The 19226-nt window shown below is 41.4% G+C and overlaps 1 protein-coding gene across 6 annotated transcripts in view; it reads left to right on the top strand.

Annotated features, from left to right (window-relative positions):
• Window positions 1-19226, top strand: part of LOC122543379 (SWI/SNF complex subunit SMARCC2-like) — a 157167-nt gene that overhangs the window by 72918 nt on the left and 65023 nt on the right. For 5 of the 6 annotated variants that reach the window (XM_043682052.2, XM_043682055.2, XM_043682054.2 and 2 more), the window contains exons 11-13: window positions 4756-4886; window positions 10715-10774; window positions 14204-14241. In XM_043682052.2, coding sequence (XP_043537987.2) covers window positions 4756-4886; window positions 10715-10774; window positions 14204-14241 — 229 coding nt within the window. The remainder of the gene's footprint in view (window positions 1-4755; window positions 4887-10714; window positions 10775-14203; window positions 14242-19226) is intronic. The other variant, XM_043682053.2, reaches the window with a different exon arrangement.

The raw sequence follows: 19226 nt of genomic DNA, 5'->3' as shown, positions 1-19226 counted from the left end.
CAGGGTAGGTGTGAAGAGGATGTTTCCTCTTGAGGGAGATTCCAGAACTTTAAAAAAAAAACGACCTTCACCCATTTAAGACAAAAATGAAGTGTTTTTTTTCTGATGTTTGAGAGTCTTTGGAACTCTCTTCCTCAAAAGGCAGAACGTTTGAATAATTTTTGGGCAGAGGATGAGAAAAAAGTGAAGGGATGAAAAGTTATCGGAGTAGGCAGAAACTTGGAGTATTCAGATCAGTGATGATCTTATTAAGTGGTGAAGCAGGTCCGAGGTCTACTCCTATTTCATATTTTCATAATATGTAAAGATTTTCAAAAGAAAATAATGAAGTCTAATATAACTTTCCTTCAAAGTGTTTCAATGAAATGTCTTTATGAATATTTGACTACAATGTGTCCTTCTCAATTTCATAGCATAGAAAAAGCTTTGATGCTATTAAATTTGTCAGTACCGTCTCATTGGCCCATAAATGCACACCCTTAGATTACTAGCCAGCACTGGAAGATCACTGAACAACAAACCTAATGCAAAATATCCTCAAGCAACCAGCCTCGTGTGAGGGGCCTGTCTCTGATTGACATAGTGAATTTGTCTGTGTTCTCAATGCTTTCCTTCAGGTTTTATCTGATCTGATCATTCAATTTTTCAGATGTTGGAATCACCTCTGATATGTACATTTAAATGTCCCCTTGTCCTCCTTAGCAGTCCTTTGACCAATCAGTTGACCTGATTCTGGTGGTCTAGAGCACATACCAGTTAGTAATTATCTCCCCAAACCATTTTTTTTCCTCTCCATATATCCAGTGTATCCACAGGGTCATAGAGATGTGCAGCACAGAAACAGACCCTTTGGTCCAACTCGTCCATGCTAACCAGATATCCTAACCTAATCTAGTTCCATTTGCCAGCACTTGGTTCATATCCCTCTAGACGCTTCCTATTCATATTACCCATTCAGGTGCCTTTTAAATGTTGTAATTGAACTAGCCTCCATCACTTCCTCTGACAGTTCATTCCATATGCACACCACCCTCTGTGTGAAAAAGTTGCCCCTTAGGTCCCTTTTAAATCTTTCCCCTCTCACCCTAAACCTATGCCCTCTAGTTCTGGACTCCCCCACCCCAGGGAAAAGACAGTGTCTATTTATTCTATCCATGCCCCTCATGATTTTATAAACTTCTATAAGGTCCCCCCTCACTTTCCAACGCTCCAGGGAAAACAGCCCCAGCCTGTTCAGCCTGCCCCTATAGCTCAAATCCCCCAACCCTGGCAACATCTTTGTAAACCTTTTCTGAACCCTTTCAAGTTTCACAACATCCTTCCAATAGGAAGGAGACCAGAATTGCACACACTATCCCAACAGTGGCCTGACCAATGTCCTGTACAGCTGCCACATGACCTCTCAACCCCTATACTCAATGCTCTGACCAATACCAAATGCCTTCTTCACTGTTCTATCTACCTGCGACTCCACTTTCAAGGATCTACGAACCTACACTCCAAGGTCTCTTTGTTCAGCAACACTTGCCAGGACCTTATTATTAAGTGTTTAAGTCCTGCTCGGATTTGCCTTCCCAAAATGCAGCACCTCACATTATTCCGAATTAAACTCCATCTGCCACTCCTCAGCCCATTAGCCCATCTGATCAAGATCCTGTTGTAATCTGAGGTAATCTCCTTCGCTGTCCGCTACACCTCTAATTTTGGTGTCATTTGCAAACTTATTAACTATACCTCCCATGTTCACATCCAAAATCATTTTTATAAATGACGAAAGGCAGTGGACCCAGCAACGGTCCTTGTGGCACATGACTGATCACAGGCCTCCAGTCTGAAAAGCAACCCTCCACCACCACCCTCTATCTTCTATCTTCAAGCCAGTTCTGTATCCAAATGGCTAGTTTTCCCTGTATTCCATGAGATCTAACCTTCTGCTGTGATTTAAAATAGCAACATCATTCCTGATTTTGTAGTTACAATCTCATTCCTCATCTCTTCTACTGCTCTTTCCTCCCTTTGTTTTCTGAAATACTCCTTATCAACAGAACAACTCTCTAAAAATCTCCAACAAAAACTGTGTGTGCTGGAGAAACTCAGTAGATCTGGCAGCACCTGTGGAAGAAAAAAGGATCAGCATCAATTCCAGTTCTGAAGAAGGGCCACTGGACTCCATATTAAATCTCTTCTTCTCTCCACAGGTGCTGCCAGACCTGCTGAGTTTCACCAACACTTTCTGTTTTTGTTTCAGATTTCTGGCATCCACAGTTTTAGTCCGGCAAACTCCCTTTGTAAGTGTAGCCAAATGAAAGACTTTGTGTCTGTTGGGCCATATATCACTATGAGCCATCTTTCTCACTGATACTTCCCACTGGTTAGGAATTTCTTTATTACTTCATTCCCTTTGTTTATACAAAGATTAAATCAATATTTCAAGTACTCTTTTCTGCTCTGTTGTCATTAAGTTTAATTTTTAGTCTTTTATTTAAAACATTACCCCATCTTATTTGTTCCAATTTTTTCACATTGCCCTTTTTCTCCTCTGCAAGTACAAGTGTAGCAAGCTTGTTTATTACAGTATGCCTTACCCTTATTAGGTCTCTGTTAAGGTCCAAGCCACAGGATTTTGTTCTCGCTCTGTGCTCTCCCTGAAGGCAGTCAGCTTTGACCCCTACCTTGGTCTTTTGAAGGTTGCCTTCTAGAATGCAGCCAACTAAGCTGGTCCTTGAATTCAGCCCTCTGACACTGTCATGTGTATTACTACTGGCATCTTTGTAGATTCACTTCACTAGATACTGCATACACAACCAGCTCCTTATGCATTTTGCATGACTATTTGCTCTACTACTCTTTCATGCTAAATCTACGACTAATTTTCTCACTTACTTGACTTGGATTCACCCATTTCAGCACAATGTTCATCTTCGGCCAAATTATCATTTTCCTCATTCAACACAAGCCCCTCTTGTCATTATTTTTCTTGTCTCACAACTGACATGGTTGCTGAACAGGTTAAAAGCCTTTCCAGCTCTTCCATAGCATGGCCATTCCTCATGCCACAATCTCTCTCAGTATTTCAGGAGTATAGGTTTCTGCCTTAGGGTTAGGCAGTTTGTCAGCTTCTTTTTAGCTTGGATCAAAACATGATGGCACAAGCCCTGAAGCCTTTCACCAAGTCTGTGTGGGAGAGCAAATGGAGCATGCACTACCTTCAATTTCATCCCTTCTGCACGTGTGGCATGCTTTCCTCAGCACTAACCAAATTAGTTTCAAATGTGCTTTTTAAAGTGAGGCATCTGTATTTATGGATTTGTTTCAGCTTCCAGAAGAAGCACATATTTAGTTGAAGAACAACATGCAAATTAAGAACAGGAGTAGGCCATTTGGCCCCACAGCCCTGTACAGCCTTTCAATAAAATGGTGGTTGATCTCATTGTGACCTCCACTCTACTTTCCTGTCTACTCCCATTCTCCCAATAGCCTTCGATTCCTTTGTTAATCAAGAATCTATCTTACTCAACCTTAATTCAATGATCCTGCCTTCACTGCTGTCTGCAGGAAACATTGCCACTGACTAATAATCCTCTGGCAGAAAAGGTTTCTTTTAATCTCTCTCTTAAATGGGAAATCCTTTATTTTTAAATCATGTTCCAGAGTTCTAGTATCTCCCACAAGAGATCTCTAGCTTCTCCCATGAAAGGGAACATCCCCTCAACATGCACCCTGACCAGCCCTTCAGGAACTTGTATGTTTTAATGAGATCACCTCTCATTCCTCAAAAATTTTAATGGATGCAGAGCCAACCTTTCCTAATAAATTAAACACCCTCATCCCAGTAATCGGACAAGTGAATCTTCTCTGAACTGCTTCTAATGTCATTATATCCTTTTTTAAATAAGGAGACCAAAACTACACTCTCTCCAGCTGTGTTCTCACTGACATCCCTTCAACTGTAACAAAACTTGCCTATTTTTATACTGGATTCTCCTTGAAATAATTGCCACCATTCTTAATTGCCTTCCTAATCATTTGCTGTACCCTTTTGTGATTCATGTCCAGGACATCCAGATCCCAGTGTACCAGAGTTCTGCAATCTGTCACCATTTAAATCATATATTGCTTTTCTATTCTTCCTGGCAAAAGTGTAGTTTTTAAATTTGGGGTCTTTGACAGCACTTTATTTTTGTCCGTGACATAACTGCAATTCTGATCTTTTCAATGTGGTTATCTGCATTTATTCATATCCTTTGGAAACTAATATTGGTATAAATCAGTGACATTGAAAATTGTGTCATATCTGTTGAAGCTATCCTGATTATTGAGATCTCTTTAAGATCTGTTTGCATTTTATTATGTACCTGTGGCTGATATCAAACTGAATTGAAACTCCACCTTAGCTTCACAGCAGCCCCACTATAGTCTAATGGCAACTTAGCACAGTGAGAAACCAGAATTGTTTTGGCTGCTGTTAGATGTTGGGTATAATTTGAAATCCTATCTTACCTTTTTTTTGTTTTTTTTTATTGGATTCTCTGATAGAAGAATTCCTATTGTGCATCATTTCAGCACAAGATTGATTGACTATAAAATACATCAGGACCTTGATATAGTGACAATACTGGTATGGTATCTAGAGCATTTTCCACATGATTTTCCACACTCAGGTGATGTAGCTGCTTAGTGATATCATGACTTCATAAAGAAAGAGTTAGAATGTTGTACTCTTGAGCGGATGACCGCATTGCACCTTGTTTTAAGACGCAGTCCTGCCACACCATATGCCAAGTCAAAGCGAGGACATCGAGAGGAGGACCAAGAGGACCTGACCAAGGACATGGATGAACCCTCCCCTGTCCCCAACGTAGAAGAGGTCACACTACCGAAAAGTGGTAATATGTTTTTCTCGTTTCGTGCTTTTAGTCAGTTTGAATTTAACTTGGCCTGTCGATTGTACATAATGCTATGGTCACTTTTGCAATTGGAAGTACATTGAAACATCTCAAAGTTTATCTTATTTGAATTGTCCGTAAACTAGCCACCTTCTTTTAAGTCCAGGTTGGATTTAGTTCCAAACACCAAAGCTGTTCAGCCTAATGTTCACCTTGATGCCCTGCCCAACAGCCACCCAGATTGTTTTCAGTTTTGATTTCTGCTCTGCTGTACTACAGTAACAGAATGAAGGGCAGTGAGTTATTTTCAAATGTTAATCAAAGATTTAACATCCCGATCTTTTATCTTGTTCTCTTACTATTGATTGTACTGCGTGCTATGGTGTAACTTGTAATTTCAAGTCCTGTGCCAATTTATCAAGTGAACTGCCAAAGAATGTTGCCTTTGAGAGTCCTCAAGTGTCATTAGAGTATTCCATGCATTGATTCCACAACTTTCGGGGCTTTATGAACTGTGTGTACTGATACTCTCTGGAAATATTTTCAAGTCACCGGATTTTGTGCTAAGACCAAGATAATCTCTAGGCTGGAGAAATAAGAAATAAATCTAGTGAAAACCAGTTTCAGCAAATAGGTCAAGAGATAGTGTGAAGCTAACCATAGTCAAATTGATATCCCACAGGATAGTTTAGGCATCACTGGATGTGAAAAGACGACTCAGTAATTTATATCAGGATTTTATTTTGAAGGCTGGTCATAAATGCTGAATGGAAGGTGGGGAGTGTGACAGTAGGTTCACAAAGCTCAGATCTTCTATTTTGCTTAAATATTCACAACAGTGCAAGTAACAAGTATGCAAACAGTGATTAGGCCAAATGGCTTGTCTCTGTGCTGTTCATTCTCTCTGACTTAGGGGAGGGGCTTGCAGCCATAGACTGGGAAAAAAAACAACTTCTGCATCACATAGATGTTTGTTAGGTTCAATTTCAATGGGGAAAATGATCAGTGCAAGGTACTTCCATTTTGCTTCTCAGCAGCAAGGATTATTTTACAAAGTCCTATGCACAGCTACAGTTCAACTTGGGGTGTAAACTGTCTTTGGGTATTTGTATCTGGGCAATTGGTTTATTGGATTGTAATGGAGGCCACCAACTTGAGTGTGCACCTGGATGTTGACATGGTATTCAGCAGTGGACACTCTAGTTTTCACTCAGCAATAATGTCTGGAGTGGGGTTCAGACGTATAATAACTTGTATTCATAACAACTGTGTCTTTACAGTACCTTTAAATGAGAAAACATCTCATTTGACCTTCTGACAGAAGCAGCAATGCTATTACTGAACCAAAGTTCACTCTGCTTATGTCAACAAACTGATCTTCATAAATTATACGCCCTTCAAATCTATTTCAATATCATAGTAAAGCAAAATGCTGCAGATGCTGGAAATCCAGAATAGGAGTAGAGAGACAAATACTCTGGTTGGGCAGGACCTAGGGAGCAAGAAACAGAGTTAGTGTTTCAGGTCAGTGGCCTTTTGTCAGAACCGAAAGAAGTTGAAAATGTCTCAGTGAGTCATTTGTTAACTGCACATTTACTGTTCAGACTCCATAAATGAGCTGACAGCCCTCAATAAGATATATTTTATTTTCCAATCTGACTAGAGGGTTCTTGGAACTCAGTCCAATATTGCCCTGCAATTGCTGCCCAATTTTATGCAGGTACAGATATTTCACTCAATATTTCATACACAGCGAGGGATGAATCTGATGAAGTCAGGGCGAAGAGTCAACCTTCACCCAGACTGTGGATAGATCAGGCTTGAGAGGCAATGAGGCAGGAAGTGAAATTAACATGACCAACCTCAACATCCAGAGGATGTCTGGATCAAGATGTCTTTAGACAAAGCACATAGTTGAATGGCAAGATTGAATGTCTACGTCTTGATGGTATCAAAATACACAGTAAATGTGTATTTGAATAGCTTCACAAACTGTAATGTAAATTTGAGTTATTCCATTTAATTACAGCAAAAGGAACCAATGAAGATTGCTGGAGAAATATTAGAGTAGGTTAGTATAGTAACAATAAAAGGGTGAAGTGGAGAATGATTGACATTTGCCTATCTTTGTGTGCATAAAATGTACTCAGTCAGCTCTAAGAAGTCGCCTGCCAAATGCTTTACATTTGTATTAAATTATGCATATGCAGAACATGCTGGAGTGTAAGTTACCTGCTTTAGAATATTCATTGATTTATTGCCCCATGTTCTCTTGAAGAAGTTGGCATTTAACAAGAAACAGCAACTCAATGTAGCTAGTGTCACTAACAGTGTTAACTTGCTTCAAGAAGTAATGATGCAAATCATGGTTAGTTATTGCTGACTAGAGACATGTTGCTAAAGTAATCATCAGGACAAACACAAAGTCCATTAGAATTCTGACATCTATTCAGTTTCACATTGAATAATAAGTACCATCTGTAGGAACTGCAGGGAGGCCTCTGGCATGCAGGAGGCAGTCATAATTTGAGTATCTCTTGTAATGATGCCAAAACTTTGTAAGATTCACACTCTGTGTTCTGGTGACAGAATTGGAGGTGCAATTCAGGCAGCCATGAATGTAGGATACTGAGACATTGCTGCAATGCAATGGTGTGGATTAGAGATCAAGTAGGTGGCTTGGTTATTGCCACCAGTCCCTTTCCATGAGAAACTGGTCAAAGCATGTATGTCCCACAGCTTGTATCAATTTATTCCAGGCAAGTCCATCTGAATCTATAGTGCATAGGGGTAGATAGCCAGAGGAATCTTAAGCAGGTTGTCCTTCCTGCTTACTCCCTCCAATAAAGTGCCCTTTCGAAGCAGAAAAAGAGAAAGAGCCTCGGGCACAAGTACATGTAGTACAGATGCATCTTGTGATAAGCGATACATCTTTGTCATTATTAGCAAAGCTATTCACATTAAGTACCCCATGAAGCCCTGTTCCTCTGTTGGAAGTTGAGGATTTCATGATACAATTAGATGAGCAAGGTGCTTCACTTCAAACTTGGTGAACATTCATCCTAAATCAAGAGTCAGCAGTAAAAATACAGAAAATCTGGCCTTTTATCTTATTGCTACCTTTTGAGCCCTGCTGTGCGCAAATCAGCTGTTGCTTTTGCCTGCAAAATAAAAGGTGACTGCTCTTTAAAGTGTTGATTTGATTGTGAAATTATTTAAGCTAAAAGCATGAAATGCACTGGAAAAATCTATCTTTCCTGGAATAGAGGCACAGCATCCACTGAAACTTTGCAGTCATTAATTCTGTGCTTATTTTCATTACATAAAGAGAAGTAAAATAATAAAAATAGCAGTGGGATAAAATGGGCAATAAAGGTTTGTGAGTTCATATTGCTTCCTACTAAGTGGTTTGCACACACGTTATTGGAAGATTGTTTCATTGACAACCTCGTGAGTCCATTTTGATGGTACACCAGGTACTGCACTCAACTTTCGCTGACTTGTCATCAATCTCCTCCTCCTAATGCTGCTCTTCATCCATGTTTAGACAAGTAAGTGTTTTCATGAAAGTGTGCAGAATGCCAGTGCCATTCTTCCAGCACTCTTTACAGCATGTTACACATTCTGCTGCAAAATAAACAGTGGAACTATGCTCCTCAAGTTCACATGCTTTTTAAAAGAATTTTGTGTGGTGTGGTGTATATCTGGCAGATGAATTTTGAGCGAACTACCACCAAGAATTATAGTCACTTTCATTGTTTGAACTGTCAACTGCCAAAGCAGATCACAAGCCCAATATTTATTCCTGTTCAAACCACTGGGATGGAAATCAAGCAGGTTCTCCAACAGGCCAGTTGCTACGCCAGAGGTTGGCAATCTACTGTGCCTGTTTACTGTTCAGTGATGGTAAAGATTACTCTCCTGTCTCTGGGGGGCAAAGTTTTAACCAGTTATTGTTTCAGAATAATCAGGAAACATGCCTTAGCATTAAACTTTGGACCTTGTTGGCCAGCCATGGAAGATATGCAATGAGCTGAATAATTCTGTGTCAACAATCACATGCCATTTGTACATCAGTAAATGCGCGAAAATAGGCTGCCCTGATTGCCTGCATCACAACAACAACTGCCCTTCAAAAATATTAATTGCATGTCAAACACAGCAGAATGTCATGAAGCTGTGAAAGGCGCTATAGAAATGCAAGATTTTTTTTTCATTTCATAGTGGGATCATTTCCTGATAGCACTAAGATGTACAGGTGCAGTAATGCGGTTGGTATCTCAGTAAAGGAAGCCTGTCTTGTTCAATGGCTACTTTTGCATCCTGGTATTGAATGTAATATGCCAGCATGTCAAAACAAGATATCTTTTATCTTTTATTATGGATCACTAAATTGGCGGGTCATTGGGATTCTTTCTGCTCATCCCCAGAAGGATCCTGTGGAAAATACTTTTGGTGTAATCTTCAATTTATAATTATTGGCAGCATGTTGCTGATTCTTGAAGAATGCACAAATGTTCCGATCATCTTCATTGTGAAGCAGAGGCTCCTCACAAAATGAGACACTGTCTCTTTGGTTGATACACAGCCCTGGGTAGCATTGAGTCTTGGTCCTTCCTATCCCTCCTTTCCTGTGTCCGCTTCACCCTGCCTATTATATTGAGACTTGGTGAGTATCACAGTTCAAAACTTGCCTCTTTGCTCCATAATGAATCACAATTTATATGGAAAAGTATATTTAATTTAACTATGTGAGAGTTGGGTATGAAGAAAATGAAGGCTGACTGAATTGCTGATTAAGGAGCCCAAGAAACATTGAGACTACTCCATGAGCAGTAACACATGAGACGACTTCACCTTAATGCCTCCTCAGTGTATGTGCTTGATCGAATGACCATGTCTCTTATTCAAACTAGTTTTGGAAGCTTTGTGACTAATGAGCAGCTAGCAGATAGATCAGTGTCTGACTTTGTACTTTGCATTGTCATCTTACAGGAAAGGAGCCTGGGGTAAGGTCATTCCACATTTTTCATTACTGTTTCCTAGCCACTTCTCAGTCAGACTCTGGTTGTATTAATAAATCTACAATCTGAAGTAACCTTTGCATGTGTACTGAATATTGTTGCCCAAACTTTATTGCTTAACATCATAGCAATCCTGGCAGACCATGGTAGTTGTGGTGACAGCTCCTGAGCAAAGAATTCATGGTCCTGAATTTGCACTGCTTTGGCACACTGAAATTATGTGGAGCGTGCTTAGAGAGAACGTCATTGCCTACGTTTGAGAATCTTCATTCTGTATGATTTGCATTGTTTACACACTTTATTTGTGAATGGTTCTTCCAGAACTTGTCAAGCTAGGTTTTAATGTAGTTGTGTGTTGACTTTGCATAATGTTTGGAAAATGAAAAAGGTAAATTAGAGAACCTATTTCAGTATTCTACAGGACTCTTCAACACTATTTTAAATAAACTTATAAAGTCCTTTCCCAAGGTTCATGTTCAATCAGGGAGCATAGTGTGTTATTCACTCTCCACAGATTAACCATGTATCACACTGCCAGCCATGATGCACTTTGCACACTTCACACTGGCATCAAGTTGGTCAATAGCATTTGAATATTGAACCCAAACTTCAATAGTTTTTCCGATTCTGTGCTGGAAGCAATCTTCAGTTTAAATTTAAAATGTGGGATTATAATTCAAGCAACATGGTGAAGCGTGACTGCAGTTGCTTCAAGCTTGCAGTGTTCATTTTTGTTTTTTGTGAATATTTGTAGTTGTTGCAGAATAGTTTGCAATGTTTATATCTTAAGATTTTGTCTTTTAGTGAACACGAAGAAAGATTCTGAATCGGCTCCAGTGAAAGGTGGCACTATGACTGATCTCGGTAAAAAAATAATGTATATTCATTGATCTGTTCACCCATGTCAATCCATCTCCACCCCAATCTATCTATCTTTCACTCTCAATTGATCTAACTGCCTATCCCATTCCACTTAGTTAGCTTTAACTCTACATCTCTGTCAAAATTTTAGCAAAAATGATTGATAGAGCACGAAGTTGCATTCCAGCCCATATTCTCGGCTAAATTTCCAGTGCAGTACTGAGGAAGTACTGCATTGTTTTACATGTCCTGTTTTGGATGAGATGTAAAACTGAGACCTGCTTACATGGTCAGGTGAAATGTTCAAGATCTTTTGGCACTATTTGAGAAGAGTAGAATATTTTTAAGGTGTCTTTATTTCTTATCAAAAGCAGATTATCTGGTCATTTATCTCATTGTTGTTTGTTGGAGCGAGCTGTACACAAATTGATGTAGTCTACTTGGACTTAAGCAATGGTTTTGATAAGGTCCCATATGAGACTCTGTTCGCAAAGGTAAGACCACATGGAATCCAAGGAAATTTGACTAATTGGATCCACGATTGGCTGAGGAGCAGGAAACAGAGTTTGACGGTCAAGGCGTCTGAATCCAGTGGGGACCAACAGGGTAACTGTTGGGGCCCTTACTGTTTGTGGATTATATAAATAACTTAGACTTGAATGTAGGAGGTTCGATCAGTAAGTTTGCAGATGATACAAAATTTGATGAAATGGTAAATAATTACAATATTCACTTTGACCCAAGAATTGCTTTCCATAATAAAACTAAGTAGCCATTACCACACTAGAGAAAGAAATCAACAACCCATTTAAAACGTAACTAAAGGTTTAGCTAAGTTTAAGTGACTAAAAATTTTAAATTCATGTGCTACTCTAAATCAGAATTTTACCTGCACTTCCACACGTCATTTACTGTATCTGTTGCTCCCGATTAGGGAGTCAGGATGCCTACTTGCAGAACACTTCAGAGATTAGGGCGGCACGGTGACTCAGTGGTTAGCACTGCTGCCTCTCAGCACCAGGGTCCCAGGTTCGATTTCAGCCTTGGGTGACTGTCTGTGTGGAGTTTCCTCCGGGTGCTTCAGTTTCCTCCCGCAGTCCAAAGATGTGCAGGTTCAGGTAAATTGGCCACGCTAAATTGTCCTATAGTGTTAGGTGCATTCGTCAGAGGGAAATGGGTCTAGGGGGAGGGTTACTATTTGGAGGGTCAGTGTGGACTGGTTGGGCTGAAGGGCCTGTTTCCACACTAAGGAATCCAAAAAAAAAAGAACATCTCCGGGACACCCACATCAACCAATTTCATCGCCCTGTGGCCCAAAACTTCAACTCCCCCTCCCACTCCACCAAGGACATGCAGGTCCTGGGCCTCCTCCATCACCAAACCCTAACCACCCGACGCATCTACCTATCGCACTCTCAGCTACCTTCCCCCCCTCCCATTTATCTCTCCACCCCTTTGGCTCACAAGCCTCATTCCTGATGAAGGGCTTATGCCCGAAACATCGATTCTCCTGCTCCTCGGATGCCGCCTGACCTGCTGTTCTTTCCAGCACCACACTCTCGACTCTGATTTCCAGCATCTGCAATCCTCACTTTCTCCTACTTTTAATCTGGTCAATCGCAGAGGCAAATTGTGAGCAGGGTCAGTCAGAGGTGAAAGCTGTTAAAACCAAATTAATTTCAATGCCTCTGTACCATTTTTTGAAATGTGGAGACAAGAACGGTTTGCACTCTTCCAAGTGTAGTCTAGTGGTCCAATCCTGATATAGGGTCCTGCCTGAAATGTCAATTCCCCTGCTCTTCTGATGCTACTTAACCTGCTGTGCTTCTTCCAGCCCCACATTTTATCAACCCCTAGTGTAGTCTAACCAATGAACCAACAGGCAATGCCAAAGTATTTGTTTTGTTACATCAACAGAGTGCCTGGACACTGTCTTAAGGCTCACCTGCGGGTTGTTCACCGACTAATTGAGCTTCATATTTATAGCTTGACATTTAGCGCTAATCCAGGACTGAGGTTGGATACGCACTACAGGAGTTCACTACCATATTGACAGCAATAATACTGACACTAGATACCTAGAAATGTGTCAAATACACCCCTTTGAAATTCTTTGGATTGATAAATTGGACCACCTTTGGGACCATATACAGTTAGCAGCACCAACTGAGATAGACCAAACAGTAATCTGGTTCAATTCAAAACAAAGTTCTTTATCCAAGATCCTTGCCCCTTAAATTTTCCTACATACTCAGAGATACATGTCTCTGGTTACAGTGCACCTCAAGGTATAGCATTTCCATGTTTGCCTGAATCTGGATCATTGCTAGCAATGCCCAAAGTGTAGTCATTGCCAATCATTTACAAGAGACATCCAGGAATATTGATATTTTTGTGTGCCTTGTTTCTGGTTGTCTAACAGGAAGCCCTCTGTCCTTAGATCAGTTTATTCTAGCACTTGATTTGACTTCTCCGTTGCGCGATGGATCATGATTCTCAGCAGAGGTTCTAAGAGAAGATATTTCAGAACAGTAATCTTACTTGCCAAAGTGACCACTTGAGTTATACCTGCTCAGCCAATGACCCCCGAGTAAACTTAACCAGTAAAAATTGACCATGTCGTATCCCTGGACCTGTCACTGTGGTCAGATGATATTACCCTGCAACAGCTGCTCTCAGCACAGTTGACCGTGCTGTACTGTATCCTTAAGGAATGAAGTCCCAATAATAAGGGAACTGAGTTCAGAGCAAGTTGTCCACGTCGTGGCCTGCTTGCCACTACATGGTCTGCTTGTCTTAGGCTCAGTTCCGTTTTGGCTGGACCTCCATGTCAATCAGTTGCCACTAAAATTGTTAAGGTTGGCTCTGGAACATTGACAGATCATTGTACAGAGAAAACTGATATTTCAATGATCAGACATCACTGTGGTGGTCCACCATTTTGTATATCCACTTTGTAGACCCTGAACTCTAGCAATCCATTGAGGCTGTACTCATGTGGTATGTAGAAGATGTAGATGATTTAAAATATAGTGGAAATCCCACAAGCCAAGCGAGCTTCACTGTGTAGAATGACTTCACATTCTTCTTTTTGGCTGCTATTCAAGAGAAGAAAGTGAGGTCTGCAGATGCTGGAGATCAGAGCTGAAAATGTGTTGCTGGTAAAGCGCAGCAGGTCAGGCAGCATCCAAGGAACAGGAGAATCGACGTTTCGGGCATAAGCCTGATGAAGGGCTTATGCCCGAAACGTCGATTCTCCTGTTCCTTGGATGCTGCCTGACCTGCTGTGCTTTACCAGCAACACATTTTCAGCTGCTATTCAAGAGAAACAGGAAACAGGAAAGAAACTTTTTAAAAATTTGGACACTCTCTTCAGAAGACATTTACACTACATACTAGGAAAATAATATTGATCACTGTTTTCTTTTCCAGATGAGCAGGAGGATGATAATCTGGAGACGACTGGCAAGGTAAGCATGCTGAACCGGCATCATTCCAATACACTTTGTACTCTGTCAGATAGTTTTCTCTTGACTCAGTTTTTTTGCACTTTTAAATGTTTTTTTGAATTGCAAGATTGTATCTTAATGTCATACCATCAGTGCCATTTGTCACTGAGTTGGGTTTTGTTGAACTAATGGGGTAAGGTATGGTGGATGATTGACTGCATAAATGCTGGGTCACTGAAGTCATAGAGATGTACAGCATGGAAACAGACACTTCAGTCCAACCCGTCCATGTTGACCAGATATCCCAACCCAATCTAGTCCCAACTGCCAGCACTCAGACCATATCCCTCCAAACCCTTCCTATTCATATACCCATTCAAATGCCTCTTAAATGTTGCAATTGCATCACCTCCACCACTTCCTCTGGCAGCTCATTCCATACATGTACCATCCTCTGTGTGAAAAGGTTGCCCCGTAGGTCTCTTTGATATCTTTCCCCTCTCACCCTAAACCTATGCCCTTTAGTTCTGTACTCCCCGACCTCAAGGAAAAGACTTTGCCTATTTACCCTATCCTTACCCCTGATAATTTTGTAAACCTCTATAAGATCACCCCTCAGCCTCTGACGCTCCAAGGAGAACAGTCATAGCCTGTTCAGCCTCTCCCTATCGCTCAAATCCTCCAACCCTGGCAACATCCTTGTAAATCTTTTCTGAACCCTTTCAAGTTTCACAACATCTTTCCGATAGGAAGGAGACCAGAATTGCACGCAATATTCCAACAGTGGCCTAACCAATGTCCTGTACAGCCGCAACATGACCTCTCAACTCCTGTACTCAATACTCTGACCAATAAAGGAAAGCATGCCAAACGCCTTTTTCACTATCGCATCTATCTGCGACTCCACTTTCAAGGAGCTATGAACCTGCACTCCAAGGTCTCTTTGTTCAGCAACACTCCCTAGGACCTTACCATTAAGTGTATAAGTCCTGCTAAGATTTGCTTTCCCAAAATGCAGCACCTCGCATTTATCTGAATTAAACTCCATCTGCCCCTTCTCAGCCCATTAGCCCATCTGGTCAAGATCCTGTTGTAATCTGGGGTAACCCTCTTCGCTGTCCACTACACCTCCAATTATTGGTGTCACCTGCAAACTTTCTAACTGTACCTCTTATGCTCGCATCCAAATCATTTATGTAAATGACAAAAAATAGAGGACCCAGCACTGACCCTTGTGGCACTCCACTGGTCACCGGCCTCCAGTCTGAAAAACAACCCTCCATCACCACCCTCTGTCTTCTATCTTTGAGCCAGTTCTTTATCCAAATGGCTAGTTCTCCCTGTATTCCGTGAGATCTAACTTTGCTAATCAGTCTCCCATGGGGAACCTTGTCGAACGCCTTACTGAAGTCCATATAGATCACATCTACCACTCTGCCCTCATCAATCCTCTTAATTACTTCCTCAAAAAACTCAATCAAGTTTGTGAGACATGATTTCTCATGCACAAAGCCATGTTGACTATCCCAAATCAGTCCTTGCCTTTCCAGATACATGTACATCCTGTCCCTCAGGATTCCTTCCAACAACTTGCCCACCACTGAGGTCAGGCTCATTGGTCTATACTTCCCTGGCTTGTCCTTACCACCCTTCTTAAACAGTGGCACCACATTAACCAAGCTCCAGTTTTCCGGCACCTCACCTGGGACTATCGATGATACAAATATCTCAGCAAGAGGCCCAGCATCACTTCTCTAGCTTCCCACAGAGTTCTCGGGTACACCTGATCACGTCCTGGGGATTTATCCACCTTTACATGCAGCATTTCCTCCTCTGTAATCTGGACATTTTGCAAGATGTCACCATCTATTTCCTTACAGTCTATATCTTCCATATCCTTTTCCACAGTAAATACTGATGCAAAAAACTCATTTAGTATTTCTCCCATTTTATGTGGCTCCACACAAAGGCCCCCTTGCTGATCTTTGAGGGGAGAAAGTGAGGTCTGCAGATGCTGGAGATCAGAGAAGATGGAAATGTGTTGCTGGAAAAGCGCAGCAGGTCAGGCAGCATCTAGGGAACAGGAGAATCGACGTTTCGGGCATTAGCCCTTCCTGAAGAAGGGCTAATGCCCGAAACGTCGATTCTCCTGTTCCCTAGATGCTGCCTGACCTGCTGCGCTTTTCCAGCAACACATTTCCATCTCTGATCTTTGAGGGGCCCTATTCTCTCCCTAGTTACCCTTTTGTCCTTAATGTTTTTGTAAAACCCCTTTGGATTCTCCTTAATTCTGTTTGCCAAAGCTATCTCATGTCCCCTTTTTGCCCTCCTGATTTCCCTCTTAAGTATACTCCTACTTCCTTTATACTCTTCTAAGGATTCACTCGATTTATCCTGTCTATACCTCACATATGCTTCCTTCTTTTTCTTAACTAAACCCTCAATTTCTTTAGTCATCCAGCTTTCCCTATACCTACCAGCCTTCCCTTTCACCCTGACAGGAATATACTTTCTCTGGATTCTCGTTATCTCATTTCTGAAGGCTTCCCATTTTCCAGCCGTCCCTTTACCTGCGAACATCTGCCCCCAATCAGCTTTTGAAAGTTCTTACCTAATACCGTCAAAATTCACTAAAAGCCTAAAATGGCAGAGAAGCAAAGGGCATAATCTTTACATTTTGGATATGGTTTGTTTTTATTGTGCACTTCCCAAATTCAGAGAGCCAGACCTATCCCAGCTAATGCGTACTCCTTCTGTCAGGGATACACATTACAAAACCAGAAGGCCAACCACGATCAGTTGTGGTAAGTGGACCATTTCAGCAGCTCAGACTTTTTCCTTTTCCTGGTCTTGCCCCAATGAAGACTCCACCTCTGGTAGGGTAAGAACTAGGATGCTTCATTTTCTGTTCCATGGACAGATTGCAGTTGTGGACAACTTTTCCATAAATATGTTAAACCGTACAGGCATTCAGAGGATGCTATCTGTCTATATCAGCACATATTCCACTAACTGATGATTTGCTGCAGTGTAAATTGTTGGAAAGTTTTTTTTTTAATATTCACTCAAGGGATGTGGGCATTGCTGGCTGGGCATCATTTATTGCCTATAAAGTTGACCTTGAGGAGGTGATGGTGAGCTGCCTTCTTGAGTTCTTGCAGTCCACAAGCTGTAGGTTGACCCACAATGCCTTTAGGGAGTGAATTCCAGAATTTTGACCCAGCGACACTGAAGGAACGACAATATATTTCCAAATCGGGATGGTGAGTGGCTTGGAGGGGAACTTGTCGATGAGGATTTTTCTTTTTCCCCATTTCTAACTCTCATGGATTGAAATTGATGGTGGAAGCCAAACATCTGTCTGTCTGTCTGTGTGTCTCTCTCTCTCTCTCTCTCTCTCTCGTCTGTCTGTCTCTCTCTCCCCCCCCAAATTTTATTTCTGTTGCCCTTTCCTTGTCTTTTGCCTCTAACTCAAGCTGCTCATTTTCATTTGAATTTTAGTCATCTCTAAAGATTATGATGGCATTTCCAGCAAATGTAAATGCTGAGCTATTGCTGTAATTATCTCTCCTTTCCTTCCAGAGGAGGCAGCTCCAACCCCAGCTTGTCTGCTAATTCCAGCAGCTTGGACTTAATCACCTTGTGTAAAAACCCCAAGGTCATTTCTTCCATCCCCAGAAAACTCTTGGTGACTGAAAGAGCCATTGCTTTCCCAAGCACTGTTTAAACCAACCGAATTCAACACCTGGAACAAAACACACTAACACTAATCACTCTCTGCCTTTGTGTCCAGCAACCCTAATCTCAATTTGGAATAATAGAACAAATCCCGCTAAGAACTCCAATCTGTTATGGATCAGGCTAGACCCCTGAAAACATTTTGAGAAAGTAGCCTGGACCCTAACTTTGCTACTTGTTTTAAGTAGGTGTAACGCAGATATTCCAGGAGTGATGCAACTGGCCCAACCACTTAGTTTTTTTTAATAAAACAATTTATTTGCACGATTACCGAATGAAACACAAATAAAAGAGAACAGAATGTAGAATAACTTAACCATTCCGAAAACCCAACAAATTATACCAACTTAATGATGTTGTTCCAAATACTTGCAATAATCCCCATAAACACCCCTTTGCAAAAACACAGGAAAAATCCCACGCAGGTTTTGACAGGGGAGATGTCAGAGAGAGAGGAAAGATTAGCAAAGACCTACTTTTTTGGGTGCAGCAGCTTCACAACTGACTAGCAGCTCTGAACAGCCAGACTGCTAAAACCAAACCAAACCCAAACCAGAGTAAAGCTGAGCTTGGAGAACTGGCCACTCCTCTTTCATTGTGCAAAGGTTTTTTTAAAACTTGAAAGCTTTTTTTACTGAGGCAGTATATGTTAGCTATAATCAAATTGACCTGAAAACTGATCCAAGCCACACCTCTTAGCAACTCTGTGTTTATGATCCTTCTGAAAAAAAAGCTAGATGATGACATAACCTTGTTAAAGGAGCCACAGCATCACACTTGCCACTTGTCAGCCCATGCCTGGATGTTTTCCAGATCTTGTTACATTTGAATATAAACTGCTTCAGTATCTGAAGAGTCTCAAATAATGCTGAACATTGTACAATCACCAGTGAACGTCCCCACTTCTGACCTCATGATGGAGGGAAGGTTGTTCATGAAGCAGTTGAAGATGGTTGTGCTTAGGATACTACCCAGAATAACTCACATAGAGACGTCCTGGAGCTGAGATGACTGACCTCCCACAGCAACAACCATCTTCCTATGTGCCACTTATGACTCAAACTAGCGGAGTGTTTGCCCCCAGATGACACCCATTGGTTTTGTTAGGGCTCCTTGACACCACATTCAGTCGAATGCCGCCTTGATGTCAAGAGCAATCACTCTTCCCTCCCCTCTGGAATTCAGCTCTTGTCCATGTTTAAGCCAAGGCTGTAATGAGGTCAGGAGCTGAGTGGCCTTGGTGGAACCCAAACAGGTTATTGCTGAGC

The sequence above is a fragment of the Chiloscyllium plagiosum genome, unplaced genomic scaffold (assembly GCF_037043375.1).
Source record: "Chiloscyllium plagiosum isolate Xiang-an unplaced genomic scaffold, Cpla_swu_hap1 HiC_scaffold_53X, whole genome shotgun sequence".
In the NCBI taxonomy this organism is placed as follows: Eukaryota; Metazoa; Chordata; class Chondrichthyes; order Orectolobiformes; family Hemiscylliidae; genus Chiloscyllium; species Chiloscyllium plagiosum.
Note: the sequence above shows the minus strand (reverse complement) of the source record. Positions and strands in the feature narration are given on the sequence as shown.